The sequence below is a fragment of the Silene latifolia genome, chromosome 6 (assembly GCF_048544455.1).
Source record: "Silene latifolia isolate original U9 population chromosome 6, ASM4854445v1, whole genome shotgun sequence".
In the NCBI taxonomy this organism is placed as follows: Eukaryota; Viridiplantae; Streptophyta; class Magnoliopsida; order Caryophyllales; family Caryophyllaceae; genus Silene; species Silene latifolia.
Genome location: NC_133531.1, coordinates 138290577 through 138310332, shown reverse-complemented (window position 1 = coordinate 138310332; position 19756 = coordinate 138290577). Strand labels below are relative to the sequence as shown.

General features: G+C 39.7%; 1 protein-coding gene across 1 annotated transcript; it reads right to left on the bottom strand.

The window, feature by feature from the left end:
* Positions 1 to 1578: 1578 nt before the first annotated feature.
* On the bottom strand, positions 1579 to 6879 carry LOC141587392 (putative GABA transporter 2). Its single transcript, XM_074408877.1, has 7 exons — positions 6674 to 6879; positions 6135 to 6365; positions 4036 to 4133; positions 3190 to 3376; positions 2813 to 2943; positions 2491 to 2727; positions 1579 to 2099 (listed from the first exon to the last, which is right to left on the bottom strand). The coding sequence occupies exons 1-7, from the start codon at positions 6777 to 6779 to the stop codon at positions 1710 to 1712; spliced, it is 1380 nt and encodes a 459-aa protein (XP_074264978.1). The 5' UTR covers positions 6780 to 6879; the 3' UTR covers positions 1579 to 1709.
* Positions 6880 to 19756: the final 12877 nt, after the last annotated feature.

The following is a 19756-nucleotide window of genomic DNA, read 5'->3' as shown; positions in this document are numbered from 1 at the left end:
GTTTTTTTTTTTCCGATATTTTCAATATAAGGATTTAAAGGTTAACTATAAAAATATTGGTCAAAGCAATGGAACATTTAATATGCTGCTCACGAGTTATTCGAGCCGAGCCAACATTAGCTCGGCTTGACTCCTTGAATATCATTACAAAATGTATCAAATACTTATTTGGGTTAGACTTGCCAGCTCAGCTTCGAGTCGGGTCAGACTTGCTAGCTCTGCATGAGATATTCATAATTGTACACTAGACTATTTTGGAAGAAAGAAAGACAATAAGAGAGTCTAAAACTATTAAGAACAACTTAAAGCCAACAAGCATTGATTATTATTTGATTCATTTCAAAGTAAAAGCAAGAATTGAAAGGAGCTTCCAATAAACACATTGCTGTATTACTTGCTACACAACATAGAAAACTCAATCAAGTGTGTAACCACAATCAACAGCATAAGCTACAAGTTCATCAATCTCCTCCTCGTTAATAACCCCATCGATATCAATATCCGTGTAGTAAATGGCGCGATTTGCTCTATAATTGGGCATCATTGAACCCAGACTCCTAAATGCAACCTTGAGTTCTTCTGTATTCAAGTGCCCATCTCCATTTACATCATGTTCCTTGAATATCGCTTTGAGTTGAATTTCACTTTGAGTCGCCTCCTCGATCATAGACTTTGATCTATGCATTTTTCTCTCTAAAAACTTAGTGAACTGGTAATTGAGGAGATGATTTATAGGACTTGCTTGTTGATTCGGGGGCACAAACTCCATGTACTAAAGTCCATGAAACGAATCAGATACCAAAGTGGTCTCGACTTAGTGGTTGTTCGCGATTATGTGCTCTGCGTATCCCTTATATTGTATTAACCTTGGCCAATTGTACCTTACACCGAAAGGAAAAGGAGAAAAAGGAATGCGATTCCAGATTCACTATCATAAATAATTAAACCAGTTGGAAAATTTGGGATAATAGAACTCCCATACCGACTGCATGTTGATGCTTCCATGATGCTTCCATGATGCTTCAAACTTTACAGCACGCAGTGTCTAGATTCTTTACGTTTTATAAATACTTCTCACAAAAGAATAAAAAACGTAAAGAACCTATTGAATGGGAGGATGTATTATTTTTCTCAAAAAAGTTGATAAATTCTTCATTCCAAGTACCTGTGATCATTCTCGTAATTTAAATCAGTTCTACCACTGTTATCGGAGTTTTGGTATTCATGACTCGTGAGAATCAATGAAGTAGAAAGGAAAAGACAGTAGCATTCTGCTGCTACTCCAACAAAAACGCTTAGTACACGCATTTTACTCGAAACAAACTCTACAATTCTTTCAGGTCTCAAAACAGTTAGCATTCATTAATTCAGCCTTTTTTACATGTCTTTAGCTGCATAGCCGAATTATAACAATGGCAAATTACAATTACAGACTTACAAGTTACTACTACATATTATGCTTCTTCACTTTAGAACGAAAAAAAAAAAAAAAACAGAAATCAATTGCCTACAAAAACTGCTACTTTAATGTTAGAAAAGAGAGTTAGTCACTGTGAAGAATTGCTACGCTCACTGTCTCATCTGATTCTTTACGGGTTTTTTTTTCCTGTGATGGAATTTTGAACATTCGCGAGGAAAATGAATGAGAGAGGATGAGTATAATGTTAAAAGAGGGTTAGTCATTGTGTTAGTAACTACGGAGTACGTAGTTATTCAACTGTGTTGTTACTGAAGAGCTTAAACTGACTGGCATCAAGAACCAACTTTCGAATTGACGAGAATGCTCCTAGTAACCCGGCACCAGTGAAGACAACAATGATAGAAACATTGACCAAGTAAATCCAGGATGACTTGGAAGGCTTATGAGTCATGTTGTACAGAAGCATTGGTAGTATGAAGTCTAAGGGTATGAATCCGATGGCACCTACCACGCTGCTAATGTCTCCGAAAAATGGGAGCATTGCTGCCATGAACCCGCAAAATATCATGTAGACTGTCCGCAGAATTAGTCGTGGTATGAGGTTTCTCTTTGAAAACATCCCTTGTTTTGTATCCGCTGATTTCTTCTCCATCACCTCGAAAGCCACTTGAGAGTATACCTACAATCGTACAGTAAGGGATGGTAAGACGTGGTGAGCTTTCATGATTTGGGGTGTAAGTTTCGACATTAAACCTTTAAAGTTCATTCCAAATCAAATATATGGATCCGCCAATGACTCCGTATAACTTAGGAGTTGAATTACCTAGCCCCCCTGGGTAATTGCAAACTCCTGTGGAATTAAATTCCTGTGTAGGTAACCAAACGGGTTTGCTAAAATCACATGAATTTTATGTGGGAACTTAATTCCCATGAATTCGGTATTCCTGTGGAGTTAGATTCCAACGGGCAACCAAACGAGCACTTATACAGTATTATCTTGATAATAACAAAAACTTTCGTAGAAGAGAATGGTATGAAATGAGAGCATTATGGTAGGAGTATATAATTACCAAGCCAATGGCAAAAAGCTGGAGAAGAACAAAGATGGCAGCAAGGCTTAAAACCCATTCCGGAGCCAGAGCAGGGCCGCTATCAGGAAGAAGGCTATTGAGTATGTTGGGGGTAGACTTGTTACCGAAGACATAATACCCAGAGATGGCAACAGCGTAGAATGTGATAAAAACTACGGTGTAGCACAGTGAAAGGGCTTTCAACATCTTCCCGGTCGCTGGTGGGGCCAGAGTTGCCTACCAAAATAAACAGAACAATCAGTTTTATCATCCTTAAAAACAATGAGACGAGATGATCAGAAGGGGTTTGCATGAGATATACTTGTATTTCAGGCAGTATACCAGTCCCAAAAATAGCAGCTATGATTGAGATAGAAGTGAAGGCATTAAAAACCCTCGACGCTTCTGAAGATTCCAGAGAATAGTCTCTCTTTGGTGCATTTTTTGACATATCTGATAATTAGCCAAAAATCAACTTCAGAATTCAAACAATATACCGGAACTATCTAAACCCAAAGCAAAATAAGGAAGGAGGGGGAGTGGAGGACTGTATCCATTCAGAATTCAATAAATATACGAGAAAACTAACTTTACTCGTAAAGTACTATTGATATTGACTATACGAGCAAAGTTAGTAAGCATTGGTATTATCTATTGAGATAAAAGAAGGTAGAAAAAATGGAATGCTGGTCCACAAACCTGCATTAATACACGCACCCACCACCACGAAGCTGTAGCCTAAACTGAGTAACAGTGAGGCCAAGTTGATGTGCCTCAGAGCATGGAAAGTCGGAATCTGAGCGAGGATTATCATCACCGCAGTCACCATTGCTATGAAATGATACAATTGCAATGATCCATTTGGCGAAAGACTCACATACATGAGCTGCCAGAGCACAACGGAGGGGTTAGTTGTTCAGTTTCACATGAAAATTTTGAATGATTTTGTAAGCACTTCCCAGTCACTAACATATTTATACTTCGAAAAATCTATTGATGGAAATAAAAAGATTTTGCCGAGGCTAAAAACCCTCCATGTAGCTTATTTTTTGGTTCCGCCCCTAACATCAGCAGTATCTATGTAACTGCATACTTCCTCCGTCCCGGTCATTTGTTTACCTTTTCCATTTTTTGGGTGTCTCAGTCAATTGTTAACCTTTCTATTTTGGTAGTGCTTTTGATGAGCAAATTTGATTTGATCCTCCAGACTCAATTTGGTCTGCCTACTCTTTCCTTGGTCTTTGTGCCAAAACCAAAGGTAAACAAATGACCGGGATGGAGATAGTAATTTACAAATATTGTTTTTGCAATAAGTGATGTGTATTGTAATGTACACAAGATGAGGTCAAACAATGACAACCAGGCTACATTCAACTTGTATTGAAGATAAGATCATGGGTCCAGAACCTCTACATATCTAATTTAATGAGGACAATTTACCTACTTGAACTAACAACTGAGATAGCAACTTGACAACGTGGCAAACTCTTCTACCATTATCATGGTTGAATCTCAAGGTTTTTCGGAGCAGCTGATAATTCATACCTGAATGCATTCACCAGCAAGCAGGATAGTTCCGATCCCTATTCCAGTGTTGATGGCAGTTTGAATGGTCATTACAAAATAAAACATCCAACCAGACCCTGTTCATGTTGTTTTCGTATCAAGAAAACAATGGTTAGAATCATTAAACAGTTGCAAATGATAAGAATTCATGAGGATCTCAGGGTAAATCCTATAAAGTATTAGCAGTGTAACTGTGTAATAGGTCAATAAACAGGTTTTGTACAAGACCTTGGTGGCTGGATAAATTTCACCTTGGTTCTATAACAGGACCGTCCTATCAAACAAATCTTAGGCGCGAACATTTTTTAGAACTCGAGAATTTTGTAAGGTAAACGCATTTGTACAATCAGTCAATAAACAGGTTTTGTACATTACCTGGGTAAATTTCAGTCTGGTTTTATAAGGTAAATGCATTTGTACCATCCGGTGACACACTGACACTCATTAAGTACCACGTTATAGGAGTATTTGTTTTTAACGTATAATATCAACACTCAGTATCATCCTATGACATTCAACATTTTCTAGTCAAGGTGGTAAGTTAGGGCATGGGAAAATATAGCAAATCACCCCATAAATTTGATACTATGTGCAATTAAGCCCCTTAACTTATAAATGTAGCAAATAAACCCCATAAGTTTCTCTTAATGTGTAATTCACCACATATCTTATTTTTAATAATGAAATTAATGAAATTTACTAAATTAAATATATTTACTAGTATTAAAAGTCAAAACTATTGATCAAATATTAATCCTAAAATTCCTAATTATTAGATAGCATAATCAAATATTTTTTTTATTTTTTTTGGTGAAAAAATATTCATAATATGAGAATTTTTATTTTTTAGTGAAGTTACAATGAAAAGTTATGCCCAAATTTTTTTTTTTGATCTTAAATTTGGTTCACATTTTTTGGTGAATATGTAAATATTCTATTTAATTTTTAATAGATATATTTAAAATGATTTTTATAATAGAAAATAATAAGTTTTAGTTAAAAACAATGGTAGAAAAATTGATTTGGGCTTAATTGCAATTTTTGAAAATTTATCGGGATAATTTGCTACAAGTGAAACTTAGGGATTGAATTGCACATATTACATAAGTTATGAGGGTAATTTGCTACATCCCGGCAAAACATGCACAGAACTATAGTGAGAATATCTTTATAATTAAAATTTAGGTTAGAAATGATTACATTTTGACTCCATCAATGATCTTCAATCCGTCTCATTGCAGACAGACACTATTCGCCTAAAGGTGTAGACGGATAGTCACCCTCTCATGAAATGTAAGTGCGAGGGCAAGTGGGAGTGTTCATTTTCCACTTACTTACACTATCCACTATCATTTTGTTAGAGGGACGCAAATTGTCTACCGCTTAAAACGGATAGTGTTCAAAATTTGTGATATCTGCAAAGGAAATACAGTAAAAGACTATTTTTGTAGGGAAAAAAAAGTAATAAAAAGACTTTACTACCCTGTCAAGTGGGAATTATTCATTTGCATTTAATTTTTGCCAAATTTGCAACCTAAAAAAACCACCAACCGTGTGTGGTTCCATTCAAAGGATTAAGGACATTAGGACAAATGTTGATCCTAAAAACTTGCCACTCTACTCTCCGTAAACAAACATAAAATTAGCTCAAACACACTAATCTTAGCCATAATTAATTACTGACAAATCCTCATTTCAGACAGGCCTTTTTTGTCTGAAATTAAAACACTAAAAATGTCATTATTAATTGACCATTTAATAACAAAATGTTAATGCTAAAGTTACCGTAAAACATTTTATTAGAAAATTGGTCTGATAACTTTTTTTAAAAAAATGGTAACATTTTACCGTAAATGGTCACGTTTTATCCGTCTTAATTTCAAATGGAAAAGGTCTGTCTTAAAAGAGACTTGCGGTTGATTACTCCGTCCGTCTTATCCATTTATTTACCTTTCAATTAAAATACTCTTCGCAAATAATAAAAAACGGTAAACAAATTATTGGAATTCCAAGACTAACTTATACATCATCCGTCCCGGTCAATTATATTACAAGTAGGAACGGAACGAAGAAGTTACCTAAAACATCGGCAGCAAGTTCCCGGAAGCGAATGTGACGGCGCCCTTGCTTCTCACAATAATCAAGAACAAGTGACATGAGATAGTACGCGTAGAATGTCACCAACCCCATCGTTGTCAAACACATTAATCCGAGTCCCCATCCTAGTCCTCTCATCACGTATGGCAATGTCAATATTGTCGGCCCCACTATCGCCGTTGTCAGGTGGTACCCCGCGTGCCACCACTCCCCTGCCCATTTTAATTTCATGACATGACCGAAGTTATTTAATCAATAATGAAACACAAGATGAGACACGATGTTAGGACAAAGAAATCACTTGTTTAGTGATCATGTAATTAAATACAAAGAAAATAAAAGTATTCCATCCATTTCGTTTTATTTATCGTTTTACATTTGATTTTTAAGAATTTCTGCCTCCAATTACAAATCAAATTGTATGGTTAAAATAACACTCGAAAGATTGTTAATTAGATTTCTAATGATTTGTGTTAGTTCTTGTGCAATATTCTAAAACGACTTGTAACTAAAAACGTACCTTTGGATTCGAGGACGAATTGAGCACCAGCGTCATTTAGAGGAGTAGCGGAGTAATGTTGTCGGTCATGATAAACGCGTGTAGAAAGAGGAATTTCAGGCGGCATGATTGTATTATGAATGAATAATAAAAATAAAATGAAACCGTCACATACAAGAATTATTACGGAGAGAATAGTAAAAGAAGGTTGTAATAAATGAGTAATAGCATGAAATTAGTGTGGGTTTATATAAGGGTAGAAAGAAAGAAGAGAGAGAGAGAAAAGGTTTGTGTAAATGCCTTGCTTGACTTGAATTGCTTTGTATTTTTGTAATGATGGTATCTATCTGTATAATATTTGTTGGAAAGAGGACACTTTGAAGAGAATAGAGGAAAGGTTTGATCCGTTTGGATGGGTGGGTTGTTATATATAGCGAGCGGGAAACGTATTACATCCTCACCTCCAGGATTCAGTTATACTAGTATAGATCCCGCGCGAATGCGCGGTGTTTTAGATAGGAATATTAAGGAAAATAATAATTATACAATTGATATTTAACTCAATTTGAAATTTAATTGTAAAATTTATTATTATTAATGTTTTGTATTAATCGGTGGAAAATGGAAAGTTCAGTATAATCAAGTTGTAGATATAACATAATGAAAGCTCAATTATAGATATGATATAATAAAAGCCCAATTAGAGATATGATATAATGAAAGCCTAATTATAGCCAAATTCATTTAGGCGGGAAAATTTGAGAGATTTCTTATTCTTTTAATTAGTACTAGTATAGATCCCGCGCGAATGCGCGTTTTTTTAGTTAGAGATATTAGGGAATTTAACAATTATACCGTGTATGACTCCATTTGAAATTCTCTCATAAAATTTACTATTAGTGTATTAGTAATGTTTGTTATTAAGAGATAGAAAAAGTATTAGTAATGTTCAAACTTTTTTAGTCTAATTATAGAATTATTCATTTAGGCGGGAAAAAATATTATAGAATTATGGCTAAATCATCAATTACTCCCTTTTATAATGCACTTTTTCAAAATTACTCCCTTTTAAAAAAAATTTAAAAAATTACACCCATAAAATTGTAGAAATTTTGAAATTGCTCCCAAATTCCTATATTTCTATTTTTATGACGAAAATGCCCTTGATTTATTTTCTTCTCCTTCTCCTCCTTGTCTCCCTATTTTCTATTCTCCTTTTGTCTTAATTCCTATACACCGTTCAACCACAACAATCACCGTCTTTCACCGCCAACCACCACAATCACCCACTCTCTCTAAACTCAACCTTTCAATGATGAAATTAAACCCAACAACATATCTAATAACAAAATAATCAACAAATTAGCCGAATTAAACGATAGGAACCAAGTAATAAAACAAATAAGCAAGAGAAGGGTAGAGAAGACAAATAAGAATGGAAATTAAGGAGAGAAAGAAGAATGAAAAAATAATACTCGTATGAGAATCAAGGGCATTTTCGTCCTAAATGTACAAAAATAGGGATTTGAGAGCAATTTAAAAATTTCAGCAATTTTCTGAGTGTAATTTTTAAACTTATTTTTAAAAGGGAATAAGTTTAAAAAAGTGTACTATAAAAGGGAGTAATTGCTAATTTACCCTAGAATTATTCATGGAACAAAATCAGAATATCTTATTAATATATGTCTATGCAAATTGAAAAAATATTATTTATTCTTTGGAAATTGGAATAGTAGGGCCTACTTGTAGATATGATATAATGAAGTCTAATTATAGAATTATTCATTTAGGCGGGAAAATTTTAGTAAGTTCTTATTCTTTTAGTATAAGGGGGATGATTGATTTTCTATTTTTTGTTATTTCTTGGGTGTGGTAAAGAAAGAGCGGAAAATGCGCGCGGTGTTCTTGAGGTTTGTAATTTTGGCTGAATTATCCAATTTTTTAATCTGGAAATTTTAAGAGGTCATAACTCGTGATTACGAGCTTAGAAAGTGACTTTTTTTTTTTCAAATTGATCATCTTTCCGAGAACTACGACTTGGAAAAAAATTGTCGAGTTTGAAAATCGTGACCAAGAGATATGGTCGCTCAAAGTTTGTTCGGTCAAAAAAACTTTGACATTCAATAACTCCTAACCACGGATCCAAATACGATAATTTTTTTTTTTTCAAATCATAGTTCTCATAAAGATGATCGATTTGAAAAAAAAATTATCACTTTCTGAACTCATAAACACGAGTTATGGTTCTCTTAAAGTTTTCCGAATAGAAAAAATTGGGTATTTCGGGCAAAATATCAAACCTAAAGGGCACCACGTGCATTTTTTGAAGAAAAAATTTACATATTTTAGGTCACATCCAAAATACTTGTACTCCTAATTCGATGGGTGGGTTACTCCAATTTCGGTATGAGGGTCGAGCTAATAAGTGTCGGGTACGAAATCCATACCCATATCTAGACCTGGCAAAACGGGTCAACAGGTCGGATTCGGGTCAGACCAATTCGGGTCAGGTCAGTTTGGGTCTCTCATTGAAATCGGGTTAATTCGGGTCGGGACGGGTCTTTTCGGGTTTGTTGTCGGGTCTGTTTCGGGTTTGTTGTCGGGTCTGTTTCGGGTCAAGCGGGTCGGGTTGTTTCGGCTCGGGTCATTTTCGGGTCATTGAATAATAGAGAAATAGTCATTTCAAGTTTTTTCAGTTCAATTAGAGTTATATTTTGCCGGACAAGTTTCGAGTTTGGTGGTTTCGGATCGGGTCATTTTCGGGTCGGGTCAGTTACGGTCAAGAAAACTCGGGTCATGTTCGGGTCGGGTCGGGTCAATTAGGAATTTCGGTGCACATTCGGGTGATGTAGTTTGGGTCACTTCGGGTCTCGGGTTAGTCTTTTCGGGTCTGGTCAATCGGGTCGAGTTACTTTTGCCAGGTCTACCCATATCCATGTTATGTAATGTTGATGCAATGATATGAGTAGAGTTCGTAAAAGGAAGAGTCGAAGTAACATACTCTCTCCGTCCCAACAATTTGTTTGCCTTTGGTTTTTGCGCAAAGACCAAGGTAAGAGGAGGGGGCAATTACAAGATGACAAGTGGAGAAATCACAGGTGCAGAAATAAGAGTGTCCTCTTCAAAGGACGAATTTTCTGCAAAAGTATACCGCTCGTAGTCAAGTGTACTCAAGTCTTCCACCTAACTTGCTTCTCTTTGAAATTTTCGTCTGTAGCGAAAAGTCTTTTCTGACTCGGGATCAAAAGGTAGAATCTCTAACCTGTTAGACCTGTGCATACACGAAAACAACAAGAAAAGATAAAATTGTCTTAAGGAACTGAAGTTCCTTGAAACAAAAGACAAAAATAAATTGAAACAAACAGAACAATTGTTGCCTCCCCAGCAACGGCGCCAAATTTGATAAAGTTATTTTCAGTCGTTTGCCTTAATCAAAATAAATCATATACTACTACTAACAAAATAGCTAGTGGTAAGTCAGGGCCGAATATTTAAGTCTGTCAAGTAACCAATTTTGGGGGTTTTGATTGTTTTGATTTCTAATAACTAATAGCAATGTAAATAAAGGATGAATTCAAATATATTAAAAGAGTCTAGAGATTCGGGTTCACTAGGTAGTCATACGGGGTGTGATTTAATTCATTGATAGAGCTAATTATGTTGTTTAAGGTTATATGATCGGTCGATTCAATATTCCTTTAGATCTAATTTAACATGCAGTCGCTATCATTAAATTATCTCTATTCAGTTATCGTGGCCTATATTGATTCTAACCCAGTCGGTGAAAGTCTCAATTCGCTATACTAGTCAATTAACCCTGGCCATTAATTAATCTACTAGATCAAGAACAATAACATGAACAACAACAAATAAACAAGTTTAACTATCAATTCATTAGTTTAATCCCTTTCTAACAACCTAAATCCCCTTCCACCCTAGATAATAAACTTAGCTACCCATACTAATTATAATAACAATAATAGCAATAATAAGAAAGATGATTAAAAGTATAAAAGATGAACAAGTAATTGAAATAATAATTGAGGAAATATTAGAACAATACCGTAAATAAAGGCAATGGATCCGAATGCTAAATTAATGTAAACTAATCTAAAGTATTCTAAGAGAGTTTTTAGAGTAGTTCTACTAAACCTACGGAAAATAAAGCGTAAATAACTTAGGGTACGAGTTTAGGTATTTATAGTAAAATGTAACCTGTAACACCCCCGTACACCAGGATGCCTTACCAAGGACCATCCCAGTATATGGAGGTGTTACCATCTCGGTTACCCGAGGTAGTAGATCTAATAGACAATAAAAGATCATTTATAAAATATTACCATACTCTTTACAACTCGGTACAAAACTAATTACATGTGATGATAAGGACTACTATAACTCGTGATTCCGCACTTCTAAACCGGTAGCGTGATGACTCGATCCCTCCAAGCCAAGCAGCCACAAACCAACAGTATCTGCTAAGCCAACTGCTCACCATCCCCGTATGGATCACAACAGATACCACAAAACAACAATAACGGGGTCAGTACTGTCTAATCAAGATAAAACAAACAAACAAACAATGAAATCGGCTGATCATCCTCCACAGTAACTGATTACACACCGAAGTGTGCAGCCCTGCCGGATTACCCATCGCAACAGGTAATTCACTCCGCTGGTGGGGGACCGCAGCCCATCCCCACCTAAATCTCGCTCATCAACGAGCAATATCCCTGTCCCTTAATGTGTACATCCCCTCCCGTGACGGGTTCCACGGAGGGCGAACTAGGGTGTGAAGCCACTCCCGCAAGTGACTCCACCACAATCAACACAATCATCACCACCCCACAACATCACAGCTGTCACAACACCACAACCGTCACAACACAACCACATTACCACCGTCACCACAACACCCATACTCCGATGATTAGCAGATAATAACAATTACAAAACAAACACAGTCTTAAATCAATTAACATTAACTGAGTAGGGAAACCCTACCTCATTGCCAATCATGAAAAGCATCCACATATAGTCAAGCAAGACTCCAACATGCATCCTATAACGAGAACCATCTCCTATTATACAACTATCCTCAATAACCTAGTAAAAGAGACATAAGACAGTGACATACCTAATAACGCGAACCGACGGTGACACGGACGATGACCACACGCGTATCCTTCCTAAGCAAATCCCGACCTTCCCATGGTTGAGGTGTAGGCTATAAACATGAGAGTGTAAGGAGGTAGGGGTGATAAGAGAGAGTGGTAGGTTAGGGTTTGAGAAAGAGGGACTGTCGAGAAAATGAGAAATTAAATGAATCTCGCGAACTTGCGTTTTATATTAACGCGTCAACAACAGCCACTCTCGGTCGAGTACTGGCGTACTCGGCTGAGTAGGCTCTACTCGGTCGAGTATAGATGATACTCGGCAGAGTAGCCTCTGCTAGGTCGAGTAACTAATCCTATATAGTACATGTTCCAATCTTAGTCTTTCACCCATTCCTTCCTAAGGTCTTCCTTGGTCAGAGAGTCGGTCAACAGGGTCCTTAATTATCCTGGGTATTACATAACCGACTTAAGAAAAATTGCAGAATTTATCAAAATTGTAGGTCCCTCGATCGAGCCCCACTGTACTCGATCGAGTCACCTAGTTCCTCGATCGAGCCCGGTCATAGTTGATCGAGGTGATACGTGCCTAATGTATAGTCTTTTTGGCCTATTTCAGCACGTATTTCTATGCATTTCTCTACTATTTTTATAGTATTTTGCCCCGAATTGGCTACTTTGGTGTATTTTGTCCTTTTTATAGGAATGATCGCGAAAGTGGTGGAACCATGCTCCTTTTCGTCCTTTTTGCATGCATTTAGAGGAGACGGGATTGTCCCAGAGCGAGATGTTGCACTTGGAAGTGTCGTTGCACGCACTACGAGGCATTTGGGTGAAGACGTAAGCTGAATTGAAAACCCAAGTGGTCTATCGAGCTGTTTGGTGGTCGATCGAAGGGTTCCTAGGCTCTCTGAGGCTCGATCGAGAGGTTCCTTCCTCGATCGAGTAGGATGCACATGACCAAGTCCTCGATCGAGTTGATTGTTGCTCGATCGAGGGACTTCTGCTGAGACATTGGTCGATCGAGTGGTTTAACCTACTCGATCGAGAGGTTTTCGACATATTGGGCTTTAATCAGTCCGTGTTTTATATTTCCGCATAAACACTTAGGGGTTTTGGCTATTTAACCTATGTTTTACTAGGTTATTAGTCATTGATTCTGACTATTCCTTTTACTATCTCTTTTACTATCTTTCACATTAAAACTACTGCTACTTTCCTACGTTACTTTTTCTCCTTCTACTGTTGCTTGCATTTTGGGATTATTTCACTCGGACTCGGTTGTTCTTTACGCCGGAATCGCTTAGATTGTAATCTCCTTTCTTCTCTTAATAATAATTAACCTTTTGTTGCATTATTTTCTTGTTATTGTTATCATTCTTTCTGCCCTAATTTCTATTATTGCATTTTATTGTTATTTCGTCATGTCTTCTGCTGGAATCTTGTTTTAACGCTAGTTTCATTAATAATATGAGTAGCTAAACCCTTTCATGTTGGGATTAGGGGATCTGCGGTAGAATAATGACGACGTAGTGAATGAATTAGATGAATTGACATAAGAGACTCTGTCACTATAGCAATATAACTGTAATTCTCGACCTAGTTGAGTGCACGCTTCTATGTCACCCATTAATCTGGCTACAATTAATCCTGGATCGAAAGATTGGACTAAATAGGCCTGCTATAAACAGTAGACTACCCTAATGAGGACGAAAGTTAAGTTAGTGGTATTTTAGGGTGGGAAGTGGACCGAAAGGACCTTCTAATATCCGTCTCGCATTAGTTAAATGCGAGTCGTTTCTTTGCTAAGTTGTTGTACTACCGTAGTGAACCGAGTTCCCGACATGTCCCCCTCTTATTGATAGTTTTAAATCATTTTCCTGCTTATCTGCTCTCATCTTTATTTCTCTTCCTTTTACTCCGTAGTTCAGAACCAAAAATTTAATCAACACCAATTGTTACCATAGGATTAGAAATAGATAGATGTAGTTGCATTACCTCCCTGAGGATTCGATACTCGACTGCCTCTACTACATTTTTAGTTGAGACCGTTAGGTTTTATTTTTGACAGGTACGCGACAGACGTGTCAAATTTTGGCGCCGTTGCCGGGGAGGCAATTGCTTAATTTACTAGCTGTTTATCTTTAATTCTTCTTTTAGTTTAAGGAACATCGTTCCTTAGACTATTCTCATATCTTGTCTGTAGTTTCGTCTTATGCGCAAGTCGCAAGGTGGGCCACTACTACCTTTTGATCCCGAGATTGAGAGATCTCTGCGCGTAAAAAGGAGACTATTTTAAGAGCAACAGGCAGAGGAAGAGCCTAGTTCTCGTGGTAACTTTTACGAGAACGAGCTTTTCGAAGACAACCCACCGTCTTCTCCGTTTCCAATTCATCGATTGAGTCACATTTTTCCCGAATTTCCCGAAATGGCTGAGGAAGCAACCATTGCTAGTCACTCGAGCCCACGGTGACAATCTCTATAAAGGGTTCGAACTGCTATAGGAGATGCCGGAAGTTCGAGCCTAAGCTGCGCATATATCAATATGGTCGAGAAAAATCGTTCGGGAGCCTGCAATCAAGACGCAACTCGGCATATGGAGACTTTCATTGATTACTCTTTGCTCCATACCTCCTCCACTGGTGGCGTGATGTGATCGGATCAAAGAAACTATGTTCATCTTCTCACTCCGCGATCTTTGCAAGGAGTGGTATAGGGATTTGGACCGAGCTGCTCACGGCATAACAGATTGGAATTCGCTAGCATTGGCGTTTTATAAAAAGTATTTCTCTGCTTCGAGAACCATCGCCATCAGAGCTCAGATAACGAGTTTCAAACAGGGGCCCGACGAGAATTTCCACGAGGCATGGCTTCGATTTAAGAAACTGGTGCGGACCATACCGCACCACGGTTTCGAAAAATGGAGTCTGTGCAACCATTTTTACAATGGTTTATATGATGATCGAGAGGGCTATACTAGATGCGGCGACCAACGGTCGATTTTCGACAACTTGGGGCGACGAAGGGATGGAAAATCATAGATGATTTAGCCACTCATAGGGCTGAATACGGGAATTCAAGAGGAAACCAAAGGAGAGCCGTTGAATCTTCTTCAGTGGCCGCATTAGAAGCCCTTACTGCTAGGTTCGACAAGTATGAACTAGGGGGAGCTCTCAAGCCAGGGATGTACGGTTAATGCTATGACGACGGTCCTTTCGTGCATGCGAGGTGCGGGGTAGATGGACATGTCGCCGATTATTGTCCTAGTCCTTATGAGCAATGTCTTTGCCTTTCAACACTACAGGCAAAACAACACTCATTACGAGCCGAATATCCACCCCAATTTGAGGTGGAGTAACCGAACAACGTACTCAATCCCACCGCCCCTCCAAATCGGTCCGCAACAACCATACATCCCTCCACATCAGAAGCAACAAGGCTATCAGAAGCCTCCGTCCTTTAACCCTCCTAACCACGGTTCATCTTCAAGTGGGGTGAGTGAAATGGGCGAGTTAAAGTCTATGATGCAAGCCATTACAAAGCAGCTTCATGCGAGTGATCAACAAAGAAGCACAAGTGATCAACAGCGAGACGCGTCCATAAAGGCACTTGAGACTCAAGTTGCCCAACTCGCCGCGAATCAATCCTCGAGGAAGCCGGGTCATTTGCCAACTCAAAATGACAAGAACCCAAATGAGACGGTGCATCTGATAGAGTTGAGAAGCGGTCTCTCTTATGAAGGACCAGAAGTACAGAAATCAGACCCGAGGAAAGCTGTCACTGATGATGAACAATGTTCTGTTAAGAGAAAAGGACTCACGACACAGGAGTTACTCGATCGACTGAAAAATGGTGTTCGATCGAGTGGAATTGGTGAGGAAAGCCCTCGATCGAGTAGTCTTTCTGCTCGATCGAGTGAATGAAGTGAAGATGGTCGATCGAGTGGGAATGTTGCTCGATCGACTGAAGTTGCTGAAGAAGGTGCTCGATCGAGTGAACACATTGCTCGATCGAGTGATATTAATGACGGGAAGCTTATTCGAGAGCCTGCTAGTGCTCGTTTAAGCGAGGAATTACCAGAAAGGCCTCGTTCGAGAGGTAAGAAGCGTCCAAAGGATACTGAACTTGCTCCGAAAGACATTTTGGAGGCAAGAAACAAGGGACTCGAGATTCCAATTACTGTTCCCTTCCCGAGGCGGCTGCAGAATACCAAGATTAATCAACAGTTTGGCAAATTTGTTGAGCTTTTGAAGAGTTTGGAAGTTTCCGTGCCGTTCACTGAATTGCTGACCAAGGTACCCTCTTATTTAAAATTTATGAAAGAGATTTTAGCACGAAAGAGGACCATTAATGATAATGAGACCGTAGCTTTGACTGAGATGGGGTCAGCCCTATCTCAAAATAAGCTACCTCTTAAGCAATCAGACCCGGGTAGTTTTTCGATCCCTTGTCACATAGGAATGCAATTGATTGATAATGCGCTATGCGATTTAGGCGTTAGCGTAAGTGTTTTACCTTTGTCTCTAGCTAAGAGACTTGGTGTGACAAAACTGAGTTGCACCAACATGACTGTCCAGATGGCCGACCGTAGTTTATCACGGCCACTAGGTGTAGCGGAAGACGTACCTGTTCGGATCGGGAAGTTCTTTATTCCCGTCGATTTTGTCGTCTTAGATATCCCCGAAGATGTGCACACCCCTATCATTTTAGGGAGACCATTTTTGTCCACTGCCCGTGCAGTGATAGATGTCGGGGGGAAGACTTTGACCTTCCAGGTAGGGGACGAGGAGCTGACTTTCCATCAGTCCAAGTTCCGGAGGGCTCCCATGCAAGCTCAGCCTTGCAATGCCCTTTCTTCTGTTGACCCTATTATTGACACTCCAGATGAAAATTTGGAGAATATTGCTGTTATTGCTAACCCTCCGCCTCATACTGAGAGCAAAAAGGAGGAAAAATCGTCTGTTTCCCTTACTGCAGTAGCAGGATGAAGGCAAGAAAGGAGTTGTCAAAGGACGTGGTACAACCATTATCAATCGAATCGGAGCAAAGGATGCCAAGGAAGATGACAGAGGGGCGAGGACGAAGACAGTTCGCACCTACATAGATGGGAACTACATTCCTCCTCTTTTTGTCGCAAAAGCATAATTCAAGCTCATGGAAGTCAAAGAGGACGGTCGGTATCGCCGCGAAGTGACGTCCTCCGATCGAGAAGCCCACCAAGGGGCTACGAAAGTTGATAAATTAAACGGGAAATGCCCCGTGTAACAAAATGTAATAGATATTCGTTTGAATTACTTTTGAATTTCTTTTATTACGTTTTTAATTAGGACAATTAGTTTAGACAATTTTTAGCGTAGACTAAGACTATAGACTGTGTTTCTGCGTTTTTGGTATTTTGGGATATGTTTGGTTATGTTTTACGCAGGTTTGGGGAAGATGCACGCAAATCAAGGAAGAAAAGACGGAAATTCGAAGAAGTCTACGCGAGGAAGTCCTCGATCGAGTACTTTTTGTACTCGATCGAGTGAAAAATGGTTCGATCGAGCTTGCTTTGGTTACTCGATCGAGGAAGGCCACGAGGAATTGATCGATCGAGAGGATGTTTGTTACTCGATCGAGCAAAAGGGACAACAAAAGTCCTCGATCGAGTGATTAAAACCACTCGATCGAGTGAGATGAACAGGGACAACGGGAGTTTTCTTTCTTAAAACTCTTTATTTCCCTAATTTTATTTCATTTCACTCATAATTTCCGTCTAACCCCTCTCTAATGTGCGATTGATTTTCCCCCAAATCCCCAATTTTTGCCCAAAATTATCAAATCCACCACCTACAATCCCTTCATAGCTAATTAATCTTCAATAGCCCCATATTTTCCCCATCTTTTATGCTCGTTTTCTCGGTTTTTAAAGGGGATTAGGGTTTGCGGTTTTTCAATCGAAAATCCGCCTTTGTTGCTTGATTATTCGAAGTTTAATTGCATATTGTAGGTTAATCATCATCAAGTAAGTGTTTCTTTCACACTCTTTGCATATTTTCTTCATTTAATTCGAATTTTTTTGAGGTGATTGAATTAGGGTTCGAAAATTCCTTGCCTAGTCGAATTTATTTGATTAAATTGTGTTTATTTGCCCTTGATTAGCTTGTTGATGATATTTTCGCAATTCCTCACTGCTTCTACATGTTAAGTTCGAATTTCGCGCGATTTCCGCGATTAGGGTCCCTGTGAGTCGAATGTGTCGACTGTCAGACGGTTTTCTGTTGCCTTGCTTGCTTAACTTCAGTCCATGCTTACTTAACGCTGTTGTTAACTACCGTTACCGTCCCCTATCGCCTTTATATGCTGTGAATTATTAGGAATCTCGCGCTGTGAGTGGTTATTCTCGACTGCCCAGAGTCATACATGCCCCCATTTCTGGTTTTCATGTCAGATTAGCCCTTTTTGCGATCCTTTGCTTTATCATATTATCACCACTCACTTGCTTTGCTTTTCAAATTTTTGAGGAATTGTTTGGTTTTGATTGCTGTACGTCGATTGTTTCGACCAATAGGGCCATCCTTTTTGCTGTCACATGTTGGTTAGCGGTTGTTTTAACCACGGTTAGCAGCATCTTCTCTTATTCGTGCCCTTTGATACTCTACAGGATGGACGCGAGTTCTTTGCCTTCTACTAGCACGTCCTCCAGCTCGTCCGTAAGCGAGTCCGTGGCCGATGTTGTTGCCACAAGCTCTGCCTTGGTCACCACTGCAGCACCAGTTCTGCTTGTCTCGAGTGCAGGGACGGTGTACGCCGCGACCCGGCTCGGGGAGCTCGGTTCGAGGCTTCACCACCACTACTCCTAGGCCCTTCTCTCTCGGATCATGCGGATTCGAGCCCCGTTCCAGCAGACTGGTATCTTGCCACCGAGACCACACCAGAGGCTAGCTAGTTAGCCATCACTTCCAGCCCTTCTGAGGCTGTTGTTACGGGAGAGGGCGCTCTCACACCTTTACCGAAGCTGCCCACGGTACGTTTCACTTCTGACGCTCACCGGAAACGGTTAGTTGCTTTACTTCGTTGCCCTCTCTCCCCCACCCGTTTCCTTGCGCAGACTGACCTAGAGACCTTAGGCATTTACGAGGAGGTCTGTAGTTTGTTGAACGGGACGGGTATGTCGGGTTTGATTACCATGCAGGAGGCTACCATTCGTACCCTTACGTACGAGTTCTTTAGCTCCTATTCCTTTGACACCGAGTCTTATGATGCTGACCACTCCAGTTCTTGCATTTACTTTCGACTCCGCAATGAGTCACACCACTGGACTTTGGCCAAGTTTGGCCAAGTTTTAGGCCTAGTTAGTGACGGTCCCACCGCCCCACCTCGAGACCTCCTTCAGCCACTTTGGGCTGCGCTTACTCACACTCCCTTCCCCTCACGGAAGGGAGCCCATGTTCACTTACCTGCGCCCCGTTACTACTTGCGTCTGTTAGGAGAGACTATTTTTGGGCGCCCTGAGTCCAATAACGTGACCAACACTGAGCTAGCGATTCTCGCGGGGTACCTCAACATTGACTACGGTACCGTTTGTTCTCAACATTGCCTATCCGGTAGCTCGGATTGAACGGAATTGGGACTCGGGTCAAGACCGTGTTGTCCGTGGCGGGCTAGTGACTAGGATTGCCCGCCACCTTTACCCCACCGACCCTTCACTTGCCGCACCCGATAGGGATGCTTCTTACCTTGACACAGGTGCCATGGTGACTTCGCCGGTTCCCAAAGGCGAAGGGCGCGAGGACGTGGAAGATTTGTGGTTCCACGTCATTTACCTTGCCGTGCTCTACCCTTCCGCCACTTTTACCGCTCCCCATCGCTGGCGAGGAGCGAGGCCACCTCCACCTACCTACCACCTTACCTTCACCCCTCCTTCTTCTTCTAGGAAGAGGAAGCGGGAGGCCGGAGCATCTTCTAGCTCTCGGACTCGACCAGGACTCGAGCCCAGGCCGACCTACAC

Coding starts and splice junctions, on each gene's coding strand:
- LOC141587392 (XM_074408877.1), bottom strand. CDS start 6,779: ATGCCGCCTGAAATTCCTCTTTCTACACGCGTTTATCATGACCGACAA. Junction 3,377..4,035: donor TTGCTGGTGAATGCATTCAG/GTATGAATTATC, acceptor GTGCTCTGGCAG/CTCATGTATGTGAGTCTTTC. Junction 2,100..2,490: donor AGCTTTTTGCCATTGGCTTG/GTAATTATATAC, acceptor GTACGATTGTAG/GTATACTCTCAAGTGGCTTT.